The sequence below is a fragment of the Lissotriton helveticus genome, chromosome 6, assembly GCF_964261635.1.
Source record: "Lissotriton helveticus chromosome 6, aLisHel1.1, whole genome shotgun sequence".
NCBI lineage: Eukaryota > Metazoa > Chordata > Amphibia > Caudata > Salamandridae > Lissotriton > Lissotriton helveticus.
Window position 1 is genome coordinate 1,264,266,597 of NC_136067.1, and position 24,796 is coordinate 1,264,291,392.

At 42.6% G+C, this 24,796-nt stretch overlaps 1 protein-coding gene across 5 annotated transcripts in view; it reads left to right on the top strand.

Annotated features, from left to right (window-relative positions):
• ADGRG6 (adhesion G protein-coupled receptor G6) overlaps positions 1-24,796 on the top strand; it is a 634,122-nt gene that overhangs the window by 352,753 nt on the left and 256,573 nt on the right. For all 5 annotated transcript variants that reach the window (XM_078648991.1, XM_078648988.1, XM_078648990.1 and 2 more), the window contains exon 4: positions 8,258-8,881. In XM_078648991.1, coding sequence (XP_078505117.1) covers positions 8,258-8,881 — 624 coding nt within the window. The remainder of the gene's footprint in view (positions 1-8,257; positions 8,882-24,796) is intronic.

A 24,796-nucleotide genomic window follows, 5' to 3' on the forward strand; every position in this document is an offset into this window, starting at 1 on the left:
GGTTGGCAAGTGTTTCTGGATCAGCATTGACTTTTTTTTAGGATTAGTGAGATTTGCTCGGTCTTGGGGCTGTCTGGACAGTAGCCTTGTTGTAGCTATACATTTATCATAGAGCCAATATAGTGCTAGAAGGTGGAAATTGTTTTTTTCTTATTTTTGCAGCAAAGATGTCGCACTTGTTTGAGTACTTCTGTTAGATCTACTAACTGTCATACCTTGAATGTGCTCCCATGTGTTGGTAGTGAAGGTAGTTTTTGCAGTACAGGAAGGTAATTGTTGACTTATTTAGTCAATTTTCTCAAACGTATCTTAGGAATTCATTGCACTTTTCCTCACAATCAGTGGTGATTGAGTGCCAGGTGGACCAGTTTGGCTGAAATTGCCTGCAACACAAACACACTTTTAGAGACTATTGAGAAGCGTGGGTGCTTGATTAATCCTTCCATGGGAGACCACTGCAGTTACTGCTCTTAGCTGAGCACCATACACAAGGTTCACCCCATATAAATCTGAGTGGTGTAACTGTTCCCTGTCACTGGGGGATTACAGATTGGACAAAACCATGAGCTCTGATATGGAGATATTCCAGTACTTGTGCCAGTTATTGCCAGTGGTCACATCAGGCACTTATTTCAGGGGACCGAGTCTCTTTGCCACTTCTTGCAGTATCCTGGTCCCAATGTACAGCAGACTCGATTTATAGAGCAGTCAGAGACAGCAGGATCCACAAAGGTTCATAAAGATAGAAGAAAACCAAATCCTATAATGCTTCACCATTTCAGTGTATTGATAGCCCTTCTTCCATTTCCATAAATGACCAGGAAATGAAAGTAGGATTATTACTTTCTCTCCTAGCTTGTATACACGCTTCTCACTAGACAGGCTTACTTACTGTACTGCTGAAGGGAGGACTGATGTCACAGGAATGTAAGTGCTGCAGGCTGGTTAGAAGTGCAGCATATGCTTGCTGCACCAGTCTTCTTCAAAAGAATGAGGAAGTTAAAGCCTGCCATCCAGTGGAGATGCTAGTCGTGGGTATCTCCGCCGGAGCCCTTGAGCCCTTCTGGGATATTTGTTGTTACCATCACTTATTTTTTCACAAATTAAACACTAGGCTCAGATATCTCTCTAGCCCGTCAGTCTATTGAAATGCATGCTTTTATTTGACACACACTGAATTAGTTAAGTATGATTCTCTACAAATCAGGTGTTTTCTTCCTGTGACTTTTACCCACATAACCTGCTATTACCATTTAAAATGAACTTCAGAATCATACTGAGGTAAGCTCCTTTTGTTCTGTGGCCTTTACTATTACATTAGAGGTTTGTGTCCTCTTTTCTACTTTCTGTCTGGATTAAATAGATTTAATAGATCCTGTCTACTACAGCTTGACTAGCACATTTATCCCCTGGGACTTTTGGCTTGGCCTTGCAAGGGACCTGGGATCTAAGCTGGAAACTGCTTTTGGACACCTCCCTGCCTGCCGAATGCTTTATCTGCATGGCCACAGACTACACCCTCCTTTGATGGATGAAGTATCATTGGTGTACCCGTAAGTAAGCATGGATTCATATGGAGACTTTTGTGCCAGTGTCAGGTCACAATGACTAGTAAACACAACACTCTCCAGGGCACACTGAATCCTATGCCAACCTCTATGTTAGTTGAACCTTACTGTGGAGATATGTTTAACAAGGTTGACCATTTCTCAAATATCATCAAAGCCATCCATGATACCCACTCTGGAATGGAGACTAAATTGACTTTGATACTGTGGAGATCAACCTGCTGCTATATGTTCAATTGCAGTTACAAAGATTTGTTCTTGCAAACCTCTTGTAATTCCTGTAAATACTATGATTAGTAGCTTTAGTGTCTTACAACAAAACCTTTGAAAGAATCTTTTCAGTTTTAAAGGTGCGAGGAAAAGATTTTTTAAGTTAACCACAGAAAATGGCATATCCATTTTAAGCATCTACCAATATACACAAGGAAATATTGCCAGTTTGGTGGGTAAACAACATGTATGCATAGACATGAGAAGAACATTAATTTCTGTGAACTGCAGATAGGCCAATACAACATTCTATGCAAGAATTTGCTTGTGCAATAAAAACTTCTTACAGAGCAGGTAGTGCACAGCAAATTAAATTTCTCTTGGCTGTAAAAAGTCATGCCACCCTGTCTAAAATGTTAATTTCCCACAGTGAAGTGTTTTTAATCTTTGTTTATTCAATTCCTTTAGGATGTGTTGAAAGGCTGGCGACAACTTGTCTGTCAAGCAAAGATCTACCAATTAAAATTTTACAGGCACACATAATTAAGTAATCAATTCTATTAGATCAGTCAGTGATTAGTTTAAAAATTGTTACCACATGTCAGGTCAAGTTTTCTTCATGGAAAATACTGCCTCAACTATTTCTTTTCTCAGAGGACTGTGCTTTCAATGGATTTCTCTTCCCTGCAAAAAAGAAATTCGTGCAAAAAGAACCAATAATTCTGTAGCCACAATGAAAAAAATAATTGTATAAAAACTTAAATGATGTACAGTACACACGCCAAGTGACAATGTAACATGTTAAAATAACAAGAATTGCCATGCATGATCATGGACGATGATTAGGGTTGCCACTTGGCTGTTTTTTTATGGGCATGACCTGTGTTTTAAATTCTAGGATGGGACAAAAATTTGCAAAATCACCTGTAGCCATTTTTTTTCTCTTATCAATACATACTCAAAACAGCACTTCAAGTTCTAGAGCTGTCTTAATTATCCATTTCTGATAGTCAAAGTAAACAAAGACAGAACAACATATTAGAAAAGAATAGAGACAATTATATATACACAGCCCTGTTCATGTATCATATCCAGGCCTTTGCATAATCTTAAAACATAAACAAATGGCTGATATTTTTCTCTGGGAAAGGTGGCAACCCTAATGTTGATTCACCAAAATGCCAAGGATATCAGAAGTGACATCATGCACGCTTTGACCCCAATAACATCACAGGAAGTGACATCATATGATTTTGTACCTTGACTCTTCCTACGAAGTTATGTCATGTGACAATTGTAATGATTTCACAATAAATGACATTGTTAAGTCCATTAAGCACACAATTAATAAAATGTGTAAACAATAGTTACAACATAGATACATGTCTCTTTATATAGCACCAATATCTGAAATGATACTCTGCTATTACAATTTTCTCCAAAAGGGATGTCTCCTTTAGATTTACCATCAAATCGAGTGAGGGATAACTTTACTAAGAAGGAAATAGAAACCTCAATTGAATCTATTGTAGCTGCAAAAGCCCCGGGACCCAATGGCATACCCGGTGATTTGTTCAAATATGACAGAAATAACTGGTTGAATTATATGCTGTCACTTTTTAACGCTATAGAAGGGGAGCACAAATTCCAGAGCCATGGAAGGGAGCCAAGGTCATACCAGGTTTTAAAAAAGGGGGATCACAGCAAACCGGCTAATTACAGGCCAGTAAGCCTAATAGACTGCATCCAGAAGGTGTTCATTCGAACCCTCTTAGCCAGAATTCAGGATTGGACGACTGATAAAACTATACTAACACAACTACAGGCAGGCTTTCGACAAAAGACTGGGACAATAGACCAGGTTTGTAGATCCATTCTCCTTTATTGGAAAGTGGTGGTCTTGGGTAGGGGGGGCCTATATGTTGCCTTAGATTTAAAGTCAGCATTTGACCTAGTATCATGTGGAAAACTCTGGGAGGTGCTGAGAGACATGGGGATGCCCCTGGAGAGCCTGGCATTGATTGTTCGTCTTCACGAAGACAACTATGCCAAGGTGCGCCAGAACAATGAGGGCCAAGTGTCTGACCATATTACTGTAAACAGGGGGGTTCGACAGGGCTGCATGCTGGCCCCAACACTGTTCTAGCTATATATTAATCAGGTTGTGGGCTTTTTAGCTAGAATACCAGCTGATACTCCCTCCCTGGGGAACATGAAGATTACTATCACTACGCTCCTCTTCGCGGATGACACTCTTCCTGTCTCCAACACTCCCATAGGGCTGCAGACACTATTAATTCAATTTAAAGTGTTCAGCAATGAGAGGGGGTTAGAAATAACTACTAACAAGACAAAATGAATGATGCTTAATTAACACAACTCTTTTAGAGGCTGTTTTACTCTAAATAACACTAGACTGGAGTGGGTATGTAGCTTTGAATATCTGGGTGTAAAGCTGGCTGAGGGAATGTCCTGGAAGCCCCATTTGACTAAGACCAACCTAAAGTTTAGACAGATAGTTGGAGCCCTGAGAAAGGGACATTCAGGATCTTACACTAAACCGGTCGCTCCAGCATTAGCAAAATCAAAGCAGGAAGCAATGCTCTGTATGGCGCTGAGCTGGAGGTGTTTGATAAAATGGATGATTTCACTTCAACTGAGAACAGATACTTGAGGAACGTAGTCTCACTTCCATCAAGCACACCATTACTTCCTCTCTAATTTGATATTGCTGTCAGCTCTATAAAGGACCTGGCCAAATTAGGTCCCCTTTTGTTTTGGCTGAGATTCCATTCAATCCCGGATCTGCACCCATATGCTCTGGCTTTTGAGGAAGTATGTACTTTAGACACACATAAGAAGATAGGCTGGATAAGGACTTAAACACCTTACTAAAAACACTGGGTTAACAGGAGGTTGCACTAATCCCCAAGACCTCCCCCAAAACAACAATTACAATCCATGTATTGGTATTGGGTATTCGGAAATGAGATTAGGAACAGCAATTTAGGAAGTCTAACAGAGGAATTGCTAGATTTTAAACCACAGTGATAGTTGGAGAGTTTCCTTGACATGATAAAGGTCCCGGCTGATAGAAAGCTTTATATCCAATTGCGACATGGTACAATTCCTCTGAATACATGTACTTGGTCAGGCAATGCCACTGCCAGCTGGTGCTGTCCATGCTGTCCTGCCTCTAGAGAAACTATAGGGCATGCCTTGCTCGACTGTCCAGCATATGCAGCCCCTAGGAGTAGGTGGCTTGTTCCCATATGTAAGCAACTGGGCACTAGGGACCATAGTAAGGCACTTCGTATCTTAAAAACTGATGCTGAATCTTTGTTTGTTGTTATCGACAACAGGGGCAGCCCTAAGACCTGAACCTGATGCAGACTAAATACTAGAATCCTAACAATGGTTCAAGTTTGATACTTAAAGTAATAAAATATACATACTAACCTACCCAAATAATGTTTAAGTTATACTAAAAAGAAGAAAGAAGGAAAAAACAACATAATTTCTCATAAACAGTAAGAAAGAAGTGACCAAATACTGTTTAGATTTGTTTGTTTGCGCGACCGCTAAGTTTTTAAGTCACATGCGGGGAATCAAAAGGAAGGCACAATTGAAACCATCTACCGTGACAATTTGATTCAATGTGATTCCCTAATCCTGGTCAGCAAATCAGCAATTTGTACTGTTTTAAAGTATACAACGTACCAACTTATAAAAACCAGAAGGCCTGTGGCATTTTGATTAACTGTCTACATGTTACTAGCATTAATTTTTGTTTATGCACATTGGCACTTTCAAGAAGTGTTGGAAAGGTATAGAAGGAAGTTACGACTGATACTATCTACCTTGCCAAATTGTTCTATTGTTATTTTCTAACCCTGGCCAGTGAACAGCAGTTTTGAACTGTCCCAAAGTACACAATACATTAACTTATAACAGTAAAAGGTCTAAGACTCAATAATTCATTGTTTTATAACAATTTTATCCTTTTAGCTAATCGATTTTTAATGGATATAGCTTCCTTTTTATTTATTTTATTACATATGTAAACTGTGTCTATGTTCCAATGAGTTTTTTTAAAGAATCTAATGAATTAGGTATATCTAATTAGTAATAATCTATGTATGTCTATGTTGGTGGTTTTAAGAGCTGTGTGACCGTAATAAAGTTTATATGAGACAACATATGAAATAGGGTATTAATTGAAAATTAAAATTGCATGAAAAATTATATGTTGTTCAAAGAGGAAGCTATAATGTGACAAACAAACTGAACAACAGTAGTAACCAAAATTATTACAGCTACAAATTGCCATGCCATAATGGTTCCCCAAGTGTGTAACTCAACGAAATATACTACAGACAGACATTCAAAAGAGATTTAAAAAAACAGATGTAGTTCCATTCACCAATATTAATTCATGTTGAGCAAACCTCATATTCATTGTGGACAAAGTTATACATTTAAACTATTCCTTATCATTGTTACAAAGTTTTGTATATGATCACTTAAAAGGCACTTTACGCCATACAAAGCGAATAGGTGAAGTTGTTGTTAAAGCAAATCATTCTCCATTTATTCACAGTAATGACGCCCAGCAGTGGGTTGTTTTAAAAAGTGTTCTTTTTTATCTATTTAATTTTTTTTATTTATTCAGGAGAGTATGCACTACTCTGCTGAATGTATATGTTTTACAAAACTTAAAGCCTAATGTCCAGGTTCCCAGTAGGAGCTGCAGAAAGTAAACAGTGTTCATCATGGCACTGTTTGCCTTCGTTCCTTCGCACTGCTTTTGTCATTCTGAGACCAGGGGTAGTAATGAGCAAGCGAGGGATACCAGCTGCTACCTCTGGCACCTCCTCATTATTTCCATGCATGGCTCTGCTTTAGAGGCTGGTCAATCGGGGTAAACAGGATGTCTACTTACTTTACTCTGACTTTTCTGCAGCTTCCTTAAGTGACCCCTTAATACTGCCATGACTGTTCTGCAACTTGTCCAACTAGTTTCTTTTCCACATATTTTCTTAAGCAAGAATAAGAATGTAGCACTTAACCTCCCTTACCCGGTGGAATGTTAACCTTCCCTAAACCTGCAAGAAGTTGATTTTGCTGTCATCAGTGCTCCGAAGTAGCTCACAGGTGACATGCAGCGCTTTGATTTACAGAAAAGGGTCTAGGATATGATACTGCACTTATTTATATTATGGGAAATTTTGTAACAATGCGGTGCGTTGACCAAGGAAACATTGGCAGTGTGAAACATAGTGGAGGACGCCGTGCTGGTGCTACACTTGTAAGAGGCATGGGTCAACATTGACCGTATACTGCTCAAGAAATTTCTACAATACCATCTTGTCTAACGACTACAGACTGAAGAAGCAAAGCCATTAATGCTGCATTATTACAAACAGAATCCTATAGGGACACAAAAAGACAAGTGCGTCCTTTAACCGGAAAACCACAGGTCTGTAGGGATACAGAAGAAGGAGCGTAAGGTGTGCTCGAATTGAGAAGAGGGGACACATTTTGGAACAAGACTGATGCCTTATGAGCCCTGAAGAGGTCCTTTAATAGGACGAAACCCTTTGACTACTGTGAAGAAAAAAGAAAATAAAGACTCAAAGAATAAAGAATTGTGTGTACCAACTTACCTGTTGGAATTGACTTCTTGTGTATAGTGTGTGCGGATCAAATTTTTTGTTGATGTGCAGCGCTTTATAAAGCTACTTAATGAATAAGCACAATTGAAGAAATGTGTGGGACGCTTACTTACTTCTGTCAACCCATCATTTTAAGAACAACTAAAATTTGTGTGAAAAAAAGTCAGAAAAATAATTTCCATGTCTCTCGAACTTCATTTACTAAAAATGACACAGATGATTGGCATACACACTTTTGAATGAATTACTGAATATTTGCTATGCTTTACTTTCTGGTATTTGGATATAAAAATAAGATTTCTATAGATTAACCGTTTAAGTTTGATCTAGGGACATTTTAGCTTTTCTGACAGCCTCGTCTTTTCCCAAAAAATCATAATAAAACTACATATATATCCACATATGCAGTCAAGATGTTGGCCAGTTCTCACCAGCTATTTGTCTGTTCTAGAGTCATTCACATTTTTCTTCCACCCACCACAGCAAACAGCACGGGGCAATGGGTCAGTATACGCCAGGCATTGGCTCTCAGCACTGTGAGTGATTCAGATCAGATGTGGACAATCACCTAAAAAGTGTGCACTTCAGTGCCAGGGGTGGTGATTCTGGCCTGCTTTTCCTCTCCTTTATTTTTTTATATCTGTGGCAAACCTGTTTGACATCTTGCATATGTTTTCAAAAAATGAAAATGTCAAAAAACAATACACTTTTGACAAGGCCTGACCTATTGGCTTTTCCAATGCTTGTTTCGCCATGATATCAAGTAACCCTTTTAATGTTTTCCTTTTGCATTCCTTCCTCTAGTTGCTGTATCTTTGCGAAACCAGGTGGTCTCAATTCCACCGGATGGAAGTAACGGGATTGTGTCTGTTTCACCCAGAGTACCGAAACCAGAGCTCACACAGTTTACTCTCTGCTTCGAAGCAACCAGGGACCCCACCAGCACTGCCCAAGAGTGGAAAGTCTTCTCGTATTTGGTTTCTTCAACAGACTCCTTCAGTTTTGGAAAGTCTACCACTGGACACTTTGTCAAAATTGCAGACGCAAACTGCTCCCTAGACAGTGTGTTGCCTGTTAATCCGGAGGGAGAGCTCTTGACAGGATCTTTTGAACAAGTCTGCATAACGTGGGATGGCTCCACGGGATTGGTTGGTGTCAAGGCCAGGAACACCAATAGGACACTGTCCTGCCCAAGAACTAAGGGCCAGTCTGTTCCGAAAGACGGGCATTTAATATTGGGCTCTTATGATAATATAACATCCCCTTTACAAGGAGACATTTACAACTTTCGGCTTTGGAATTACACCATGGATTTCCAAAATCACACCACCCCTGGCTGCGAGGTGGAAGGGAACATTGTCAACTGGGAAAACGACTTCTGGAATATTCCAGCTTCAGCACTGAGAGAAGAAGGAAACTTAAGTTGCGGTGAGTATCTCAGCAAAAGTCTCCACTTGTGTTTCTAGGTGGATTATTGAATGTTTCTTTGTCAGAAAGGAACTTAAAATGTGAGGCAACAGAATTGCCTCACCTCTCTTGTGTCTATTAGATGTTTATTTTGCCGCAGGGTTTGTTTGTTCTCTCTTGGCACCAATGTCATTCATGTGTTTCCCATCAGAGCTAAAATATCTCAGATACTACTTATGACAACAATTACTTTCAACATCTGTAGGGGAGATTTTGCAGGTACTCTAAAATTTGCTATTCCTTTTTGTACTAGGGTAATATTTACTTACAGTGGAGTTTTAAAGACGCAAGACATTAAAAGAAGAGCAATAAATATGACAAAAATATTTGGTGGGAAAATAAAATTAGTTTTCGAATATGATAAATCAAAGGGTTGCCATAGTAGGGAAGCATTATGAAACAAGAGAAAACTGCAAATTTTACCCTGTGTTAATTTACCAACGGGCTATTTACAACTGACCCTATAAACTGTGATTGTTGCATAAACATCATAAGTAGTTTGAAGTTTAAAGCACATGCTAATTATCGAGTGCAATATAATTTGCACCCCATGTTAAATTTTGGAGGGGAAAGGCTCAATATGTGCTTGAACATGATTCCCAAGGTGCAATAAATATCAAAATATGCATGTTATTCCTCAAAACGTCAGACCATGTGACAACTATCACACCAGATAACTACTGACATCTCAGTGTCAGATTTTATAAGGGTGATCATTTTCACAACTGACAAGAGGTACTCATAATCAGGCCCATAACAGTGAGGTTTTAAATCAATGGGATGGTGTGTGTCTTATGCAAAAAGAACAATTGATGGACAGAATGCAGAACAATGTCATACATTCACCCCAGTACAGAGATCTGGGCCTCAATCCATCGTGTTTTTGCTCACCATGCCTTTCCAATTTGAACCCAGCCATATGCAAATCAGTCTTGACCATGCGCCCAATGAGAACAGTCCAGCCAGAACTGCCAGGCCAGGTCCTCTCTGAACTGGAAACAAGCATCCTAGGACCGATTTTGGGCTTTCAGCCCTCATCAGCCAGGATAGCTTGACTCCAGTGGCATGGTGAGCACGGGACCCACATCTTGGCATATCCGTCCCATTTGGGGTGACAAATGCTTTTGCCATGGTGTGTGTCTTCACTGACGACAGCTGTATCATGGGGTGCTGCATCAGTCAGTGATAAATCAGGACCAAAGCAGTGTCTTTAATTCACAAGGATCTATAGGGGGAACTGGTGAAACTGTAGCTAGGTTCTTTCAGTGGTGGCCGCCACATAAATAAAGTGATGGGGTGGGAGGAGAGGGTGCGGGGGAGCACGGGAGGGGGAGCACAGGGGGGAGGGAATTTGAGAATAATAAAAAGTTAAACTTACCTGCTGCCGGCAGCTTCCTGCGTCGCGTCCCCTCTCCTCGTTCTTCCTGGTACCAGCAGACACTGGGACTACGTCACAGACTCCCTGTCCAATCCCCGTGAGAGCAGCGCGGGGATTCGCCAGAGTGGGCTGGAAAGACGGACCACTCTGGTCAGGAAGTCTGTGGGTTTTCTCCAGCCCAGCTGTTCGATGTAGCCGGGTTAGAGAAATCCAAGTGCGCATGTGTGTCTTTGGTCGGCCTGGGAAGGCCAGCCAAACACACATGCTCACTTAAAGAGTGCACACAGCACTCCTCTTATCCCTTCCATGCCCTGGCCCTGCCCCTCCATGCACACGCTGGCTGAGCCAACCGCTTGAAAATAAAACGATGATGAAAAATCGTTTTATTTTTTAGCTGCTGACTGACCAGTGGGGCGACGCTCCTCTGCCCCTGGGTTCTTTGTTGATGAAAAATGATAACATCAAGTTTTCCCTTAAAACATATTTAAAAACAATAGTGCCTGTCCTTCATTAGGAGTGGCAGTGTTTGCGCAAACATATATAGGATTCAGTAAAATCCAACACTGTTGGGTCAGAATGTATCAACTCCCAATTATGAGTTTTCTCTGATAATGGGAATGATATACAGATTATGATGTTTACCTCTTCAAAATCAGTAATTATCTGGCATTAGTGAATGTTTTAATGCGATTTATGGTTTCTATTGTGTTAAAAGTGGCACTGAAAATAAAATCCCACACTATAAATAGGATGAGGGGAAAGGATGTGGCATTACGGCCAGAGCTGCCAACTTTCGAACTGGTGAACCAGGTTCGAGTCTCAATGTAGGATCAACTCCATTTGATTCTGGGCAAATCACTTAATGTCGCTCTGCCTAAAAACAAAAACAAAAAAAATGGATATGACCTTGTTTAATGTACATGGTGATCGTGTAAAGCACTCCAAAACCCCTAGACCGAGTGCGCACTATTTTAAAACTGGAAAGTAAATAAATGAAGAGCACTATTGTGAGTTTTTCAATTCGGCCCACAATATTTTGGCCGGCAGTCCGAACCATAGGATTGAAATTCCTTAACCTGGAATATTATTAAGTCATGGCGAGCCAAAGCTGGTGTTCCCTGATGTTTCAAGCCTGAGAATGAAAGCAACTGGCATGGGTGAGCCTATGATCCAGGACAGAAGCCGAACCTGATGGAGTTGTGGGGGGCGATTGGTTGCCCTTAAATCAGTGCTTTAAATGGACCGGTACTGAGTACCAGCACTTTTTTTGTTTTGAGAGGGAGAGCTGGGCCGGATTGGCCGTAGAGGGCACTGGGCATTTCCCCAGTGGGCTGCCAGGGTTGGGGGCTGGTTTTGGGCCCCTGGGGGCCGAATTTGTTACAGGGCTGTTTTTCGACCGCTGTAACGAAATTGGCCAAAACCGGCCGTGGGGGCCAGCCGAGCACTTAGCCAGGGCCGGTTTTGGTTCCCAGTCCGGCCCTGAGGGAGGGTACCTGCACTAATCAAGAAAAACATTATATTTTCAATTGCAGAGTACCGGCACTTCCCATAAACAAGCAAGTACTCTGTTACAGAGTACCTATACTTCTATATTTCCACTTCAAACACTGCCCTAAATATATATAACTGGAGCAGGAAACCCCAAATCAAAAATGAAAGCGGAGATGAGCTCACTGCTCCACAAGGCGTGTCTCTTGTTTGACAGATAGGGATCGCCTCTGTAGAAAAAGTGAATTTGAGGCCTTGGAAAGCACTTCCCACGAGCATAAGTCAGTCACTGTCTCCCATTTCAGAATGAGGCTGCCTAGTCACTTGGCCGAACACAGGCCTATTCTTGTCCATTCACTGAAAGCATCCTCGCCCCGGGGGATGCTCGCTGGGCCACGCCTCAGAGGCCACAACAGACCTGCGCCATCTGGGAACCTCATGAGAGAGCTTCTGATTCCAGGATGCGTCATAAGGCCCACATTCATCGGGGGTCCAGTGACAGAGTTTGGGAAGAGCTGACACCAGAGTCACTCAGCTGTGGGGTTTCTCTTTATTTTCTTTTTATCAGTGTAGCAGCCTTTCGGTCTCACTTTTCCTTCCTTTAATTAAAGGATTCAGACTACTGTGGTTAAATGTTAATATATGAGCAGTCCATGTCTGTCAGAAACCCATTCCACGTTTATGCACTCGAATCCAACAGAAATTTCCATAAACACAGCCCACGGTGTATTGTGGTAGCAGTACTTTAGGGAAGGAGTTTGGCAAATCGAACTGTAAATAAAGGCCCAGACAGAATGAAGTCGAATTCTAGGTAAAATAGTGTCTTTCTACTGCTGCAGGGGGATATTTAGCCTAAGATTAAAGGCTTTAAGTAAAACACAAAATGTGATTGGTAACATAAAAAAATGTTTCGATAATAAAGAAGCATGTTATGCCTCCTATCAAAAACTCGATTATGAGTGTGGCAGTATGGGAGCGGGGCCGCCACCCCACTGCCACACTCATAATCGAGTTTTTGATAGGAGGCATAACATGCTTCTTTATTATCGAAACTTTTTTTATGTTACCAATCACATTTTGTGTTTTACTTAAAGCCTTTAATCTTGGGCTAAATATCCCCCTGCAGCAGTAGAAAGACACTACCAAACCTGTGTGCACCACCTGTCAGATTATGACTTTTACAGTCACTGGTGAGCGGTTTTTTGGCAGTGCCTATTTTATAGGCCCCGCAATGGGAACATCAAAGGCAGTACCTGCACCGCATGGACTGGTGCAGTCATTGCCGTGCAGATACTAGGGTGCATGCGCACAGGGGAGCACAACATGTGCCCTCCTGCATGTACCCCATGGCCCTGAGGAAACATGGGGCTCTGTAGGGCCACCTTTGTTTCCTCTCCATCACTGTTTTCATGGCGTAGGAACCGCCATAAAAACCGTGGCGGAGAGGAAACTTGTAATATGCTTGACGGGACTGCAGCGGTCCTTCCAAGCATATTACGGTGTGAAGACCACCATACCACCTCCAGGGATCTCTGATCCTGGTGGTTGCAGCAGTGCAATGGCGATCCGACCGCCCAAGTTGTAATAGGGCGGTCAGACCGCCGGTGTGGCGATGCCTTCACCGCCACCTCAGCTACGGCAGTACATAGGAATGCCATAGTCGTAATCTGGCCCTTAATCAGTTCCTGCCAACACTAGCAGTTCTCCTACGTACCATCCTCTGGGAGGAGTGTGCAGGGACTATTGTGTGTGTCTTCTACTAGTGAATTGAGGCCTGCCCCTGCAGTGCCTGCGATTGTGACTGCGTAACTCAGGCTGTTTATCAGGGAAGAGTGATAGGTACAGCCCACGTTTATTTTAGAAAAACCTTTGGTACTTTTCCCCATTGAAGACTCGCAGGAGAGGTAAGTAGCCTCTAGGTGAACCATTTTAGCAGACATCTGGCTATGTAATGAGACAAAGGTCCTGATTTTTCTCTGTCTTTAGAAGGCCAGGGTATGTCCCACCCACCCGATTCAAAGAGGGGTGGTATGGGGCTTACCAATATCTTTTAGAGGTTTTAGTCTGACTACCACTGGGTGGAGGAGTCATGGAAATATTTAGATGTAGCTTACAAGACCTGGATAGCAGTTTTTAGGCAATGTCTGGCCTGGGCCAGTGTTTTTGCCTCTTCCTGCCTCTATCAGTCATGTCTGCCTGGCGAGTAGCTACATCACCGTGGGCACAGCCAATGGATGGTTGGCAGGCTTTGTCCCCGGTCCGTGCATTCACAGAGAAACCTTAGAAGTATCAGAGGTGAGAAGGTAGATATTCCACACTAACCAGGACATTTATGATAGGAAGCTGGCCTTCAAAACCTCCTTGACTTGATAAAGCGATCATGACCTAGCTGAAAGGAAGTGGTGCGGAGTTGGGGTATAGCACCATACAATTATTCCCTTTGTATGTAGGGTGGGGATGTCCCTCCAAACTTATTATTTTATCTAAAGCAAAAATGCTTAGTATGTGAAAATAAATAAAATAGTAATAAGAAAAAGGCCCACAAATGTTATGAGCGGCAAAGTAGCACAAAGAAATGCAGTTGTAGCAACGGACCAAAGTTACACTTAATGGGGCGAAAACTCAATGATAAGTTACTTGAAAATGTAACTTTATGACCAAATGTCACGTTTTTACGCCTGCAAGGAATCCACAAATGAATTCCTGGGAGGTGTCAATGCATTTAATATTGTGGTTTAGATGAGCGTGAAGAAATCAACAACAGTAAATCCTACAAAAAGATGGAAAGTCGGCCTGGTTTGCCTTGGAATTTTGGGACACACACAACCCCCTCTCAAACTCCTTCCTACCCTGCATATGGTCAGAGATTTACTCCAGCCAAGAGTTAGAGTAACCTTCTAAGATGGCAAGGGAAATGTGGACCACCCCCAGATTTGGTGAGGATATAGGGGAAACACTCTCTCCATGGGGAAGAATGTTTTCCATATGGAGAATTAACGTGCATATAGACAAGAGGCTTCATTTCCTATTTGTATAGTTTCTCACTCTAGAGAACGCATCATGGGGGAATTAAAGCCTTTAGAAAAAGTTATGTGAAACTCCCAAAGTACAGCATGGTTCACGGTTGCTGCGAAGATCAGAAAAAGTACAAACCCACAGAATATAAATGGCGCAACCTACATGAGAGGAAAACAAGAATCTAACACAATGAAAACAAGCATCTCAGGTTTCCCTTTCGAGTTCTGCAACTGGGTTTATCTGCTGGTTTAGGATTAAGGATTATCTGAGGTATGCTTTAAAAGGGTACTTTTAGTGAGTGGTACAATGAGTGCTGCTGCCCACTAGTAGTATTTAATTTACAGGCCCTGGGTACAAGTAGTACCACTTTATTAAAGACTTATAAGTAAATTAAATATGTCAATTGGATGTAAGCCAATTTTACCATGTTGAAATGAGTGAGCACAAGCTCATTGTCACTAATTAACAATGGTAACACGCACAGAGTCCTAAGTCCAACAAAACAAATTCCATGAAATAGGAGGGGTGAAGACAAAACCTTTGGGGGTGACCGTGCAGAGAGAGACAGTTCCAACAGGTATGCAATAGGGAGTGCAAGATGGAAGATGGCTGATGCCTACAGAGACAGAGTAAGGACTGCTACAACCTCCAACTCCTCTGCATCACTCAGCTCTTTTGTTGGCCAGGGTGAAATTTCAATTATGTTGGCATACTCTCAGGTAATTTCAGTAATTTCAGGTTACGCCTTTTTTTTTTAGGACTGGGTGAAAAACAGTGCTTCCTCATGTTTGAAATGTATGTGAAGATGCATTTTGCACTAAATATAGCACCAAATCCAAAATTTGCATTTCATGTAATTATTCAGAAATGTTGCAAAAATATGCAAAAACAAACTATGTGACTTTTGCAATCCCATACTCTTTTGTTTACTGATCCTGTCTGAGAAAAATATACAGAGATTCTCATTACAAAGCTGAAATATTATACCTGTTTGGTATCATGAAAGCAGAAGCACCCACAGTCCTGTTCTGGTAGCAGGGCATGGCCTCACCCTTCCCAGAAATATCTCTGAGGAAGGAAATTGTGCCACAACCTAGTTGGTTGGAAATTTGCAATTAACTTTACATTAGTATTGGTGCTTGCTTGCAGTCAACTGTTGCTCATCTACAGAGGGCTCGACTCTATGTTAAAGCCCCACTCCACTTTATCAAGACCGCCCAGACTTGTGTGGGCCCTGCTGTGGTTCTCCCCCCTCCCCCCCCCCGGCACACCCTTCATTCCCTTACTCTTGGACTTGGGCATTAGGCCTATTTATGAAGAGATAGCCCTTAGACCCCTAACTTACTGCCGGCGGCTATGGGTGACCCCAGAACTGGCCACATAGCGAGTTGAGCTTAAAGAGATATTGAGCAACCCAGGCTCTGCAAAGTTACCCTGGTTCAAACATATTAGGGTTCTTTGTAGTAACCTGGGAAAAGCTGAATTTTGGAAATCACCAGAAGAATCATGCCCATTAACTTTCCATGTGGCATGCTCAGCGGACATTTTTAAACTAGTAATTATGTTTCTATTATTCTGAACATATTTTTACCGTTTTAACTTGGGATAGCTGCCCAATTTTATTTGTTTTAATTGTTAACTGACTTTTTTTTTGCACCTGCACTTTAATAACGAATCTTGTCTAGGTTGGTGGAGAATTCCAACATGTATTTCAAATCAGGTTCATTCATTTTCAAATGTACAGTTTTCTTTCCATACATTGGCATACGTAGTAGTTCTATGATGGTGTACTATCTATGATATAAATGTATATACTGTCTTTTTTATATTGCTATGAACTGTACTTTTATGATCCTTGAGACCGAAATAAAGTTATTGAATGGAATGGAATGGCTTCCAAAATGTGGAACTTCATGCTGTCTGATCCCTTGAGACTAAAATAAACCCTACTGCCCTGCTGAACAGTGCTTAATTTGTAAATAAATATGTGCTAGGGCTCTCATCAGGAGGCCACTGCAGCTTACACCATACATTGCTCCTGCCAGCGCTGTCAATGAAAGAACCAACACAACTACTAACCCTCACACTCCTACAATTGTGCTATAAGCTATAGGAACAGCTTGAGCAGCAGGTAATAGTCATTTTACATTTATATAAAATTACTAATTACCTATTGTTGTGGTCATCTCTAAATTATCAAGCAGCTCCACCTTGTGGCAGATTGTCACCAGCGCCGGTGATGACAGTTAAGTACCGATGCCGACCACCGGAAACCACAGGCTCAAATTTAGCACTGCTGCTGAAGTTCTACTGATTTCCCTAGTGGTGATTACCATACTGCTTTGAAAGCCCCAAGCCAACTTAAGTAATTCAGAGACCAAGACACATGTTGCCAAGAATGCGTATTTGACCTCACAAGAGAGCAGAGAAAGTCTTTCCAAGACAGATCTATCTAAAAATGCAGGTGAGCAGAGTGTTGAGCACACTTCCTCAATGTGAAATATATTGCATGTTGCTTTCTTCAACTGTGAGGAACCCCTTCCCCACTTGCCATTTTCTGGCACCCAGTACCCTTCTTCTACATGATGTAAGCACAAGTCCATCACCAGTCAAGTGGACTAGATGCTCGAGGAAGAGCCTCCTTATCCTTCCATGAGGAAGAGGTCCATAAGCCACTTGCTGGCTTACTAGCATGCTAACTGGATCCACATACCTCAAAAAGAGCCCACATGTTCACAGAGTGTTTCCATGTGCCTTCGGACTATACATCACTGGTGCCTTTGAATAAGATGACTATCAGCACCTTTTTACTACCTAGATAGGCCCTCCCTTCCAGCTGTGGTGCAGTTGACCCAGAAGGGCTAGGAACCCAACATCGCTGGACATTTAATAATCCATCATCATTCTTTAGCTCACTCCACCACCCCAGTTCAGAAACCGGTCCCACGATGCTTGTTTCCGGTCCAGGGAAGACATGGCTTGGCAGTTCGGGCTGGACTGTTCCCATGAGGCACAGGGTCAGACTGATTTGCGTATGGCCATGTCTGAACTGGGGTGGTGGAGTGAGCTAAAGAATGATGATGGATTAAACCCAGATCAGTTGAGTGGGGGTGAGTGCTTGCAATGTTCAACACTCCGTCCATCATCCCCTTTGGTTTTGCTTTGTTCGCCCTAAGTTGGCAGGGTATGCCCAGACGTGGGTCCCTTGCTCACTTTTCCACTGGATTCAAGCTAGATTTCACATCTGTTTTGGAGTATTTTAGTACTTTGTCTGTGTCCTTGGCTCTGATGGCATGGCACACTTTTCTTAGGTGGCTGTCTATATAAGAAAACCATTTTATTTTCTTCCAAGCATCTAACATAAGGCAGTCTAATATCATCACCTTTGTAAACTCTGTCCCTACGATAATCCATATATTATGCCACACAAAGATGGGTCTAATGTATGGTTCGTCCTCTAAAAAAGGGAACTGCCACTTCCTTGTGTGTTATGTATTTTAAACTCGTTTTTGGGACGGCCAGCAGTCGAGCCAAGAACAGGTTCTCAAGAGTTTGCAATGGGGCTCAGTTTGTGCACACTCAGAGGGCAGTGCCGTAACCAGCACTTCGGAGGCATTTGCTTTTATACAATATCAGTATCTCCCTGATTGGTTTCTGGCCTATTTTACTCGCAAAACTAAAGATGGATTCTATAGCTCTCTGGAATTTTATTTTAGAGATTGTTAATTGGTTTTCCCAACACCCTGATGAAGTAATCTGAATTTCCAGGTATGAAAACAAACATTTGTGTCTCAGCTAATCTCTCCCCGTTTATACGGTGTATCCTCTTTTTTGCTGTGCCTTTTACAGTCACCATGGTAACGGTTATCTTTAAATTTACTTTCATGTCTTTGTTTTCCATGAAACTAGCAAAGTTATCACTCAAGATCTGCAGCCCATTGCCTGTTCTAGATAGGAGGACTGCATTGTCTGCATATAATAAAATGGGAATTGAGCGAGATCCAATGTGGGGTCGTCAGCCTTAACCTTTTGTAGACATTCATCCACCCCATTTATATAGAGTGAGAAAATCTGCTGGACAAGGACACAACCCTGTCTAATCCCTCGGGCAACCTTAAAACTTTCTGTGCATTTCCTCTTGGACCATAGCGCACCTGAGTGTTTGATTGGTTCTGATGCTCCGTCAATCACCACCCCCTTTTGTACCGCTTTGTTTGCCCATTAGTTGGCAGGGTATGCTCAGACGTGAGTCCCTTGCTCACTTTGCCACTAGATTCAAGCAAGCCTGGCTGAAGACGGCTGTAATGCCACAAACCGGTCTTAGGAAGCTTGTTTCCGGTCCAGGGAAGGCATGGCTTGGCAGTTCGGGCTGGACTGTTCCCATGAGGCACAGGGTCAGACTGATTTGCATATGCCATGTCTGAACTGGGGTGGCAGAGTGGGCTAAAGAACGGTGATGGATTAAACCCAGATCTGTTAACTGGGTGTGAGTGTTTGATTGGTTCAGATGCTCCGTCCATCACCGCCCCCTTTTGTACCTCTTTGTTCGCCATAAGTTGGCAGGGTATGCTTAGACGTGAGTCCCTTGCTCACTTTGCCACTGGATTATTAACACAACACAAGGTTTGAACCATAGTAGCATAATCATCGGACCCGGGGAGGAAAAAAAAACTCAGTCATTTCACTGCGCCCAGTTTACCAGCTGCCAGAATGCTCTCTTATTTGGATTACCAGCCCTAGCCAGGTCTAGCTTAGAGACCTGCAATGCTGTATCGTACCAGTCACTGATGGATGGAGGTTGAGGATCTTTCCATTTTTTGCAGATCTCCCTTCTGGCTAGCAAGATGGAATAAAACACCAGGCACTTTGCCGGACTTTGAACCCCATCCGAGATTCCAAAGATCACAAGCGGGAGGTCGGGAACTACTTGTAAGTCCAGGGATGATGAAAGAATCTTAGATATGGCCTCCCAAAATGGAGACAAGCAAGGGCATTCAAAAAACATGTGGGCGTCCGAAGCAGCCACCAGGCCACACTTAGGACAAGCTACTAGATTCCCCTGGTTGAATTTTGAGAGACGTAGGGGGGAATAATAGGCTCTATGGAACGTAAAGAGATGATTTCTCCGTAACCATGCCGGTTTGACAACGTCCCATAAGAGCTTACAGGATATGTTCCAACGATCTTGCACATTACATCCTCTCATAAGTGGACCCCACAGTTTATCTGGTTGCAAAAATTCACCATCCATTTCTTCCAAGATCAAGTTGTACCATATTGAAATTTCCTTCTTGGCCGGAGGTTTGTCTACTAGAAGAGAAACTAGGTGACTATGCCCACCTAGAGGAAGTTTACTCCCTCGAGAAGGCAAGGCAATATGGGCATGGGTCCAACTGGCAATTTGCATATATTTAAACCTTGCTAGATTCGGACCGATTTTATTTCTCAGACACTCCCAAGGGAGTAGGCTCCCATCCATAAATAGGTCACTCCAAACTTCCACCCCTGCTTCTTTTATCGGGACGGCTAAACTATCTACCAACCACGCGGGACACTCAGGAAGATCCCAAAGGGGAGTCCTACTACCGAAATACCCTATCTTTATTGATTTTGTTAACTGGGCCCAGATTTTCGCCATCCCCTGTAAGATCTTCAATTTTATTTTCTTGAAAAATTTGGGGTCCCCAAATTTGAACAGGAAGCCTGACTGACTGGCTCTTTCACCCTTAAGCAAAGCTGAGTACAAAATCTTAACCCCAGAATCGGAAGGCATTTTTAACAACATTCTGGCGTGGGACATCTGAAACGCCCAAGCATACACCTGTAGGTCTGAGGCTGCAAGCCCTCCCTTCTCTCTACGTCTCCTGAGCTTTTTCCAAGCAATCCTAGGAAGGTGCTTGTTCCAAATAAATGAAGTAATTTCCGCCTGAAGTTTCTTTATTAGAGCTGGGTCAAAGTATAATGGGATAGTGTTAAATAAAAAAGAAATTTTAGGTAAAATAGACATTTTAATTAGGTTAACCCTTCCCAATAAGGATAATGGAAGTTGTGCCCATGACTGCATTAATCTACGACAATCCTTTGCAACTGCCGTAAAGTTTGTTGCGGCGATCTGGTTGATGTCCCTAGTGATGTTAAGGCCCAAATAGCGCAAGCTAGATCCAGACTGAATGCTAGATTCAAGCTGATCCGTATTCCAGACAATCCTCTCAGTCTTGAAGGCGTTAATCTCGTAACCAGATACTTCCCCAAATTTCGCAGCAATCCCAAGGATTGCGGGAAGTGCTGTGTGGACCTCTGACGTTAAAATAAGGATGTCGTCCGCGTACAGGGCCACCTCTCGCTCCCATCCTCTGTACAAAAAGGGCTTGATGTTAATGTCCTATTCTTCTTATGTTTACTAGTACAGAAGTCTGTCAAAATGTTGATTCTATAGCTATTACTTTGTATGTTGTATAGTGGTCAGAGGCGCTAGAGAACTGGTTTGCATCAAAACTTTTACATAAAATCATAAAGATAGAGCATAACAGTGAAATTCCAATAACTGCAAACAACGAATTAGAAAAACTAGACGTCATAAAAATAATTTAAAAAACATCGAGTCCATACTACATTGGTAATCATATTTAGAAAAATGAATATGGGTTACATATATCAGTTATTGTAAGACGGATTACATATGCTGATGGCTACTTTCCTTTTTCTGTCAGTCTGACACATTTTGGTATTGCTGTTGCTTTGTGTCCCCTATTTTCAATCATCGCAAGCACTTTCATGTGTTATGTCATGCCACATTTTGTCATTTTATGGAATTCATGATATTTTATGTTGTGCAATGATTCAAAAGTCCCGGATTTCGCTATCTGGCTACACCAGAGATTGTGGGAGGGGAGGAGGGATGCCTGGGGTGGCAGAGAGAGGAGGGGTATTATTAGGAAGGGGAAACGAGAGAGGGAGGTTAAGCAGACATGTTTATCAATGTATGTGTATCCATAAGAAGTGGAATCCTTGAATAGATAGATGATTTTAGATGGGAGAATTATAAACATTTAAGGTAGAAAAGCAATACTTGATTGATTTAGTTCTTGTTTGTGGTAGTCTAGCACCGCCGCTTTTCATGAAAAAACTCCCTTCTAGGAAAAGGGCGTATCATAAGCAATGTGCACCTGTGCAGAATTTGGTTTGTGCGCCACTTCTCACAGAGGTGCATCTGCATGTGTGCTTTATGCCCTCTGTTGTAATGATCCTGCATCTGCATGTTTTCATTGGCTAATGGACATTTTATGAAGTTGACCCTACCTGAGAATTTGTTGTCAAATGTTATTGTGTTTTATTTGTATCGCATTGTCATAAAATGTCTAGTGAAAAAAGTAATGTACGCATCTGCTAATGTTATGTGGACTTATACAGTGCGGCCATTACCCGCAAAGGCATCAGGCGCTGAGCATGGCGAGGTGGCGCTGAGCAGGGCGATGGTCCAAGAAGGTTGAAGGACTGAATCGTGCCTGTTTTTTCTGGAAGAGCCAGGGCTTGCGCTGCTTTTGAAAGACCATTAGGGAGGAGCTCTTCTGAGTTATTGCAGGAGGACATTCCAGGTTTTGGCTGCGATGTGCAAGAAGTATTGTCCTCCGCATCTGGTTTTCTTGATTCGAGAGGTTCATGCGTTAGAATGGGAGGCCAACCCAAGGTGTCTGGTGGGTTGGTAGAAGTTGAGGCAGTGTTGACCCGATTTTGTTGAAAGCTTTGTAGGCATGCGTGAGCAGCTTGAATTTGCATCTTTCCTGAACTGGGAGCCAGTGGAGTGTGTTGAGGTGTGGTGAGATGTGGGTTTTTGTGGGATGTCCAAGTGTAGTCTGGCAGCTGCATTCTGGGTGGCTTAGAGTCGACGTAGAATGTGGACTAGGATTCCAGCGTAGATTCCATTTCTGCTTGTGATTAGAGCCTGGGTGACTGTTCATCTGGTGTTCATAGGAATCCCTTTGAAAGTCTTGCATACTTGCATGGCATTCGCAGGATGAGGACCCATGATGAGGAGAAAGAATGTTGATCTGTTTATTCATGGCAAGGTTGGGGTTTAGGATGATCCTGAGGTTTTTAGCATAGTCATTTGGGGTAGGTGGGGGCCACCATGAAGCATCCTAGGGGAAGTGGTTGTTTCAGAAAATCAGGACTTCTGTTTTGTCTGTGTTTGATCTGGAGGCAGTTGTCCCTGATCCATGATGTGACCTTGGTCCTGCAGTTGGCAAAGTTGTTTTGGCAGCTCTGGATTGGTCCGTTAGGGAGAGGAAGAGCTGTGTGTCATCGGTGTATGAAACAATGCTGATGCTGTGCGATCTGATGATGTCTGCGAGGGGTGCCATGTAGACTTTGAAGAGCATTGGATTGAGGGACAAGCCTTTATAGAATCCGCAGATGAGATTATTGGACTCTGAGATGTAGGGTGGTAGTCTCACTTGTTGTGTTCTTCCCATGAGGAATGAGGATATCCACTTAAGGGCTGGACCACGGATGCCCAGGAGATGAAACATTCTGATAAGTGTGTTGTGGGAGACGATGTTAACGTCTGCGGTGAGGTCGAGAAGGAGGAGAGCAGCTGTTTCTCCTTGTTCGAGGGTGCTTCTGATGTCATTGGTGGCCGTGATGAAGGTGTTTCAGTGTTGTGGTTAGTGCTGAAACCTGATTGAGATCTGTTGAGTTGGTGGCACTCTAAATTTGAATGTTGATAGCTCTCTCCATGACTTTGACTGGGAATGGTAAGAGTGAGATGAGTCTATAGTTGCTGAGGGCATTGGGGTCATCTGAAGACTTCTTCAACAGGGCGGTGGCTTCTGCATTTTTCCAGTTTGCCTGAGGGATCGCGATGGTTAAGGAGGTGTTGATGATCGTGGTCAGAGCAGGACATATTATGGTACTTTCTAGGTTGTAGATGAAGTGGGGGCAGGGGTCAGAATGGGCTCCTGAGTGTATGGCATTTATCAGGGTAGTGGTGTCTTTGTTCAAGAGGGGCTTCCAGTTGTTGATCTTCTGGTTGGTCGATGGTGGCAGAATCCAGTTGACCGGGGAGTTCGGGTCAGTGGGTTGAATTTTTTGTAGATCTTGGCAAACTTCTTGTCGATAATGTTTGAGAGGTCCTCACTATTTGGAATTGGGCAATGTCGTTGTTAGCTGCTGCAGGATTGGAGAACTCCTTGATGATGGTAAAGAATTCTTTGCAGTTCTTTGAGCTCGCTTTTAGTCTAAGAGCTAGGGATATTTTCTTTGCATCCTCTAGTCATTTTTGCTGAGTCTCCATTTTCTTCCGAGTGGTGTTCGAAATCCCTGTGGTCGCTTTTACACCAGTTGAGTCGTTTGTTGTTCTTGGTGTTATTTTTGGGGGTGTATTGTGGGTGGCGTAATTTGTGATCCAGTCATTGAAGATCTTAGTGCCGACATCCGGGTTTCCGGTGTCGCTGGAGTGTTGTTCCTGTTGGGGTTTGGTCCATTCTTCTTCGGATATTCTACCCCAGTGTCGTGATGGTGCTTTCTTTGCTTTTGTAGGAGTGACCCGGTCAGCAGGTGTCCTGAAGTAAACTATATAGTGGTCTGACCATGTGAGCTCACATAGTCAGCCCACTACATAGTCAGATGGGTAATGATAATCAAGTTGTTTGAAGAGAAGATTGGGTTGATGTTATGGCCTGCTGTGTGGGTTGGTCCATGGACTAGCTGGGTGTGTCCAAGGTTGCTGGGCTTTTGAGGAGGGCTGTGGAGTTGAGGTCTGTGTTGTCTCCCAGGTGGAAGTTGAGGTCCCGAGGATGATGTAGTTTGCCGATCTTATGGAGAGGGGAGCAATGAAGTCCACGATGTGGTTGCAGAATTCCACTTGGAGGCCTGTGAGATGGTAGGCAAGGGTTTCCTTTAGGGTGGTGTTGTCTGTTTGTATTTTGAAGTGTAAGTGTTTCATGAGGTTCATGAGGTTGAAGACCAAGTCCATGGAGGTGGTGCAGTCAATC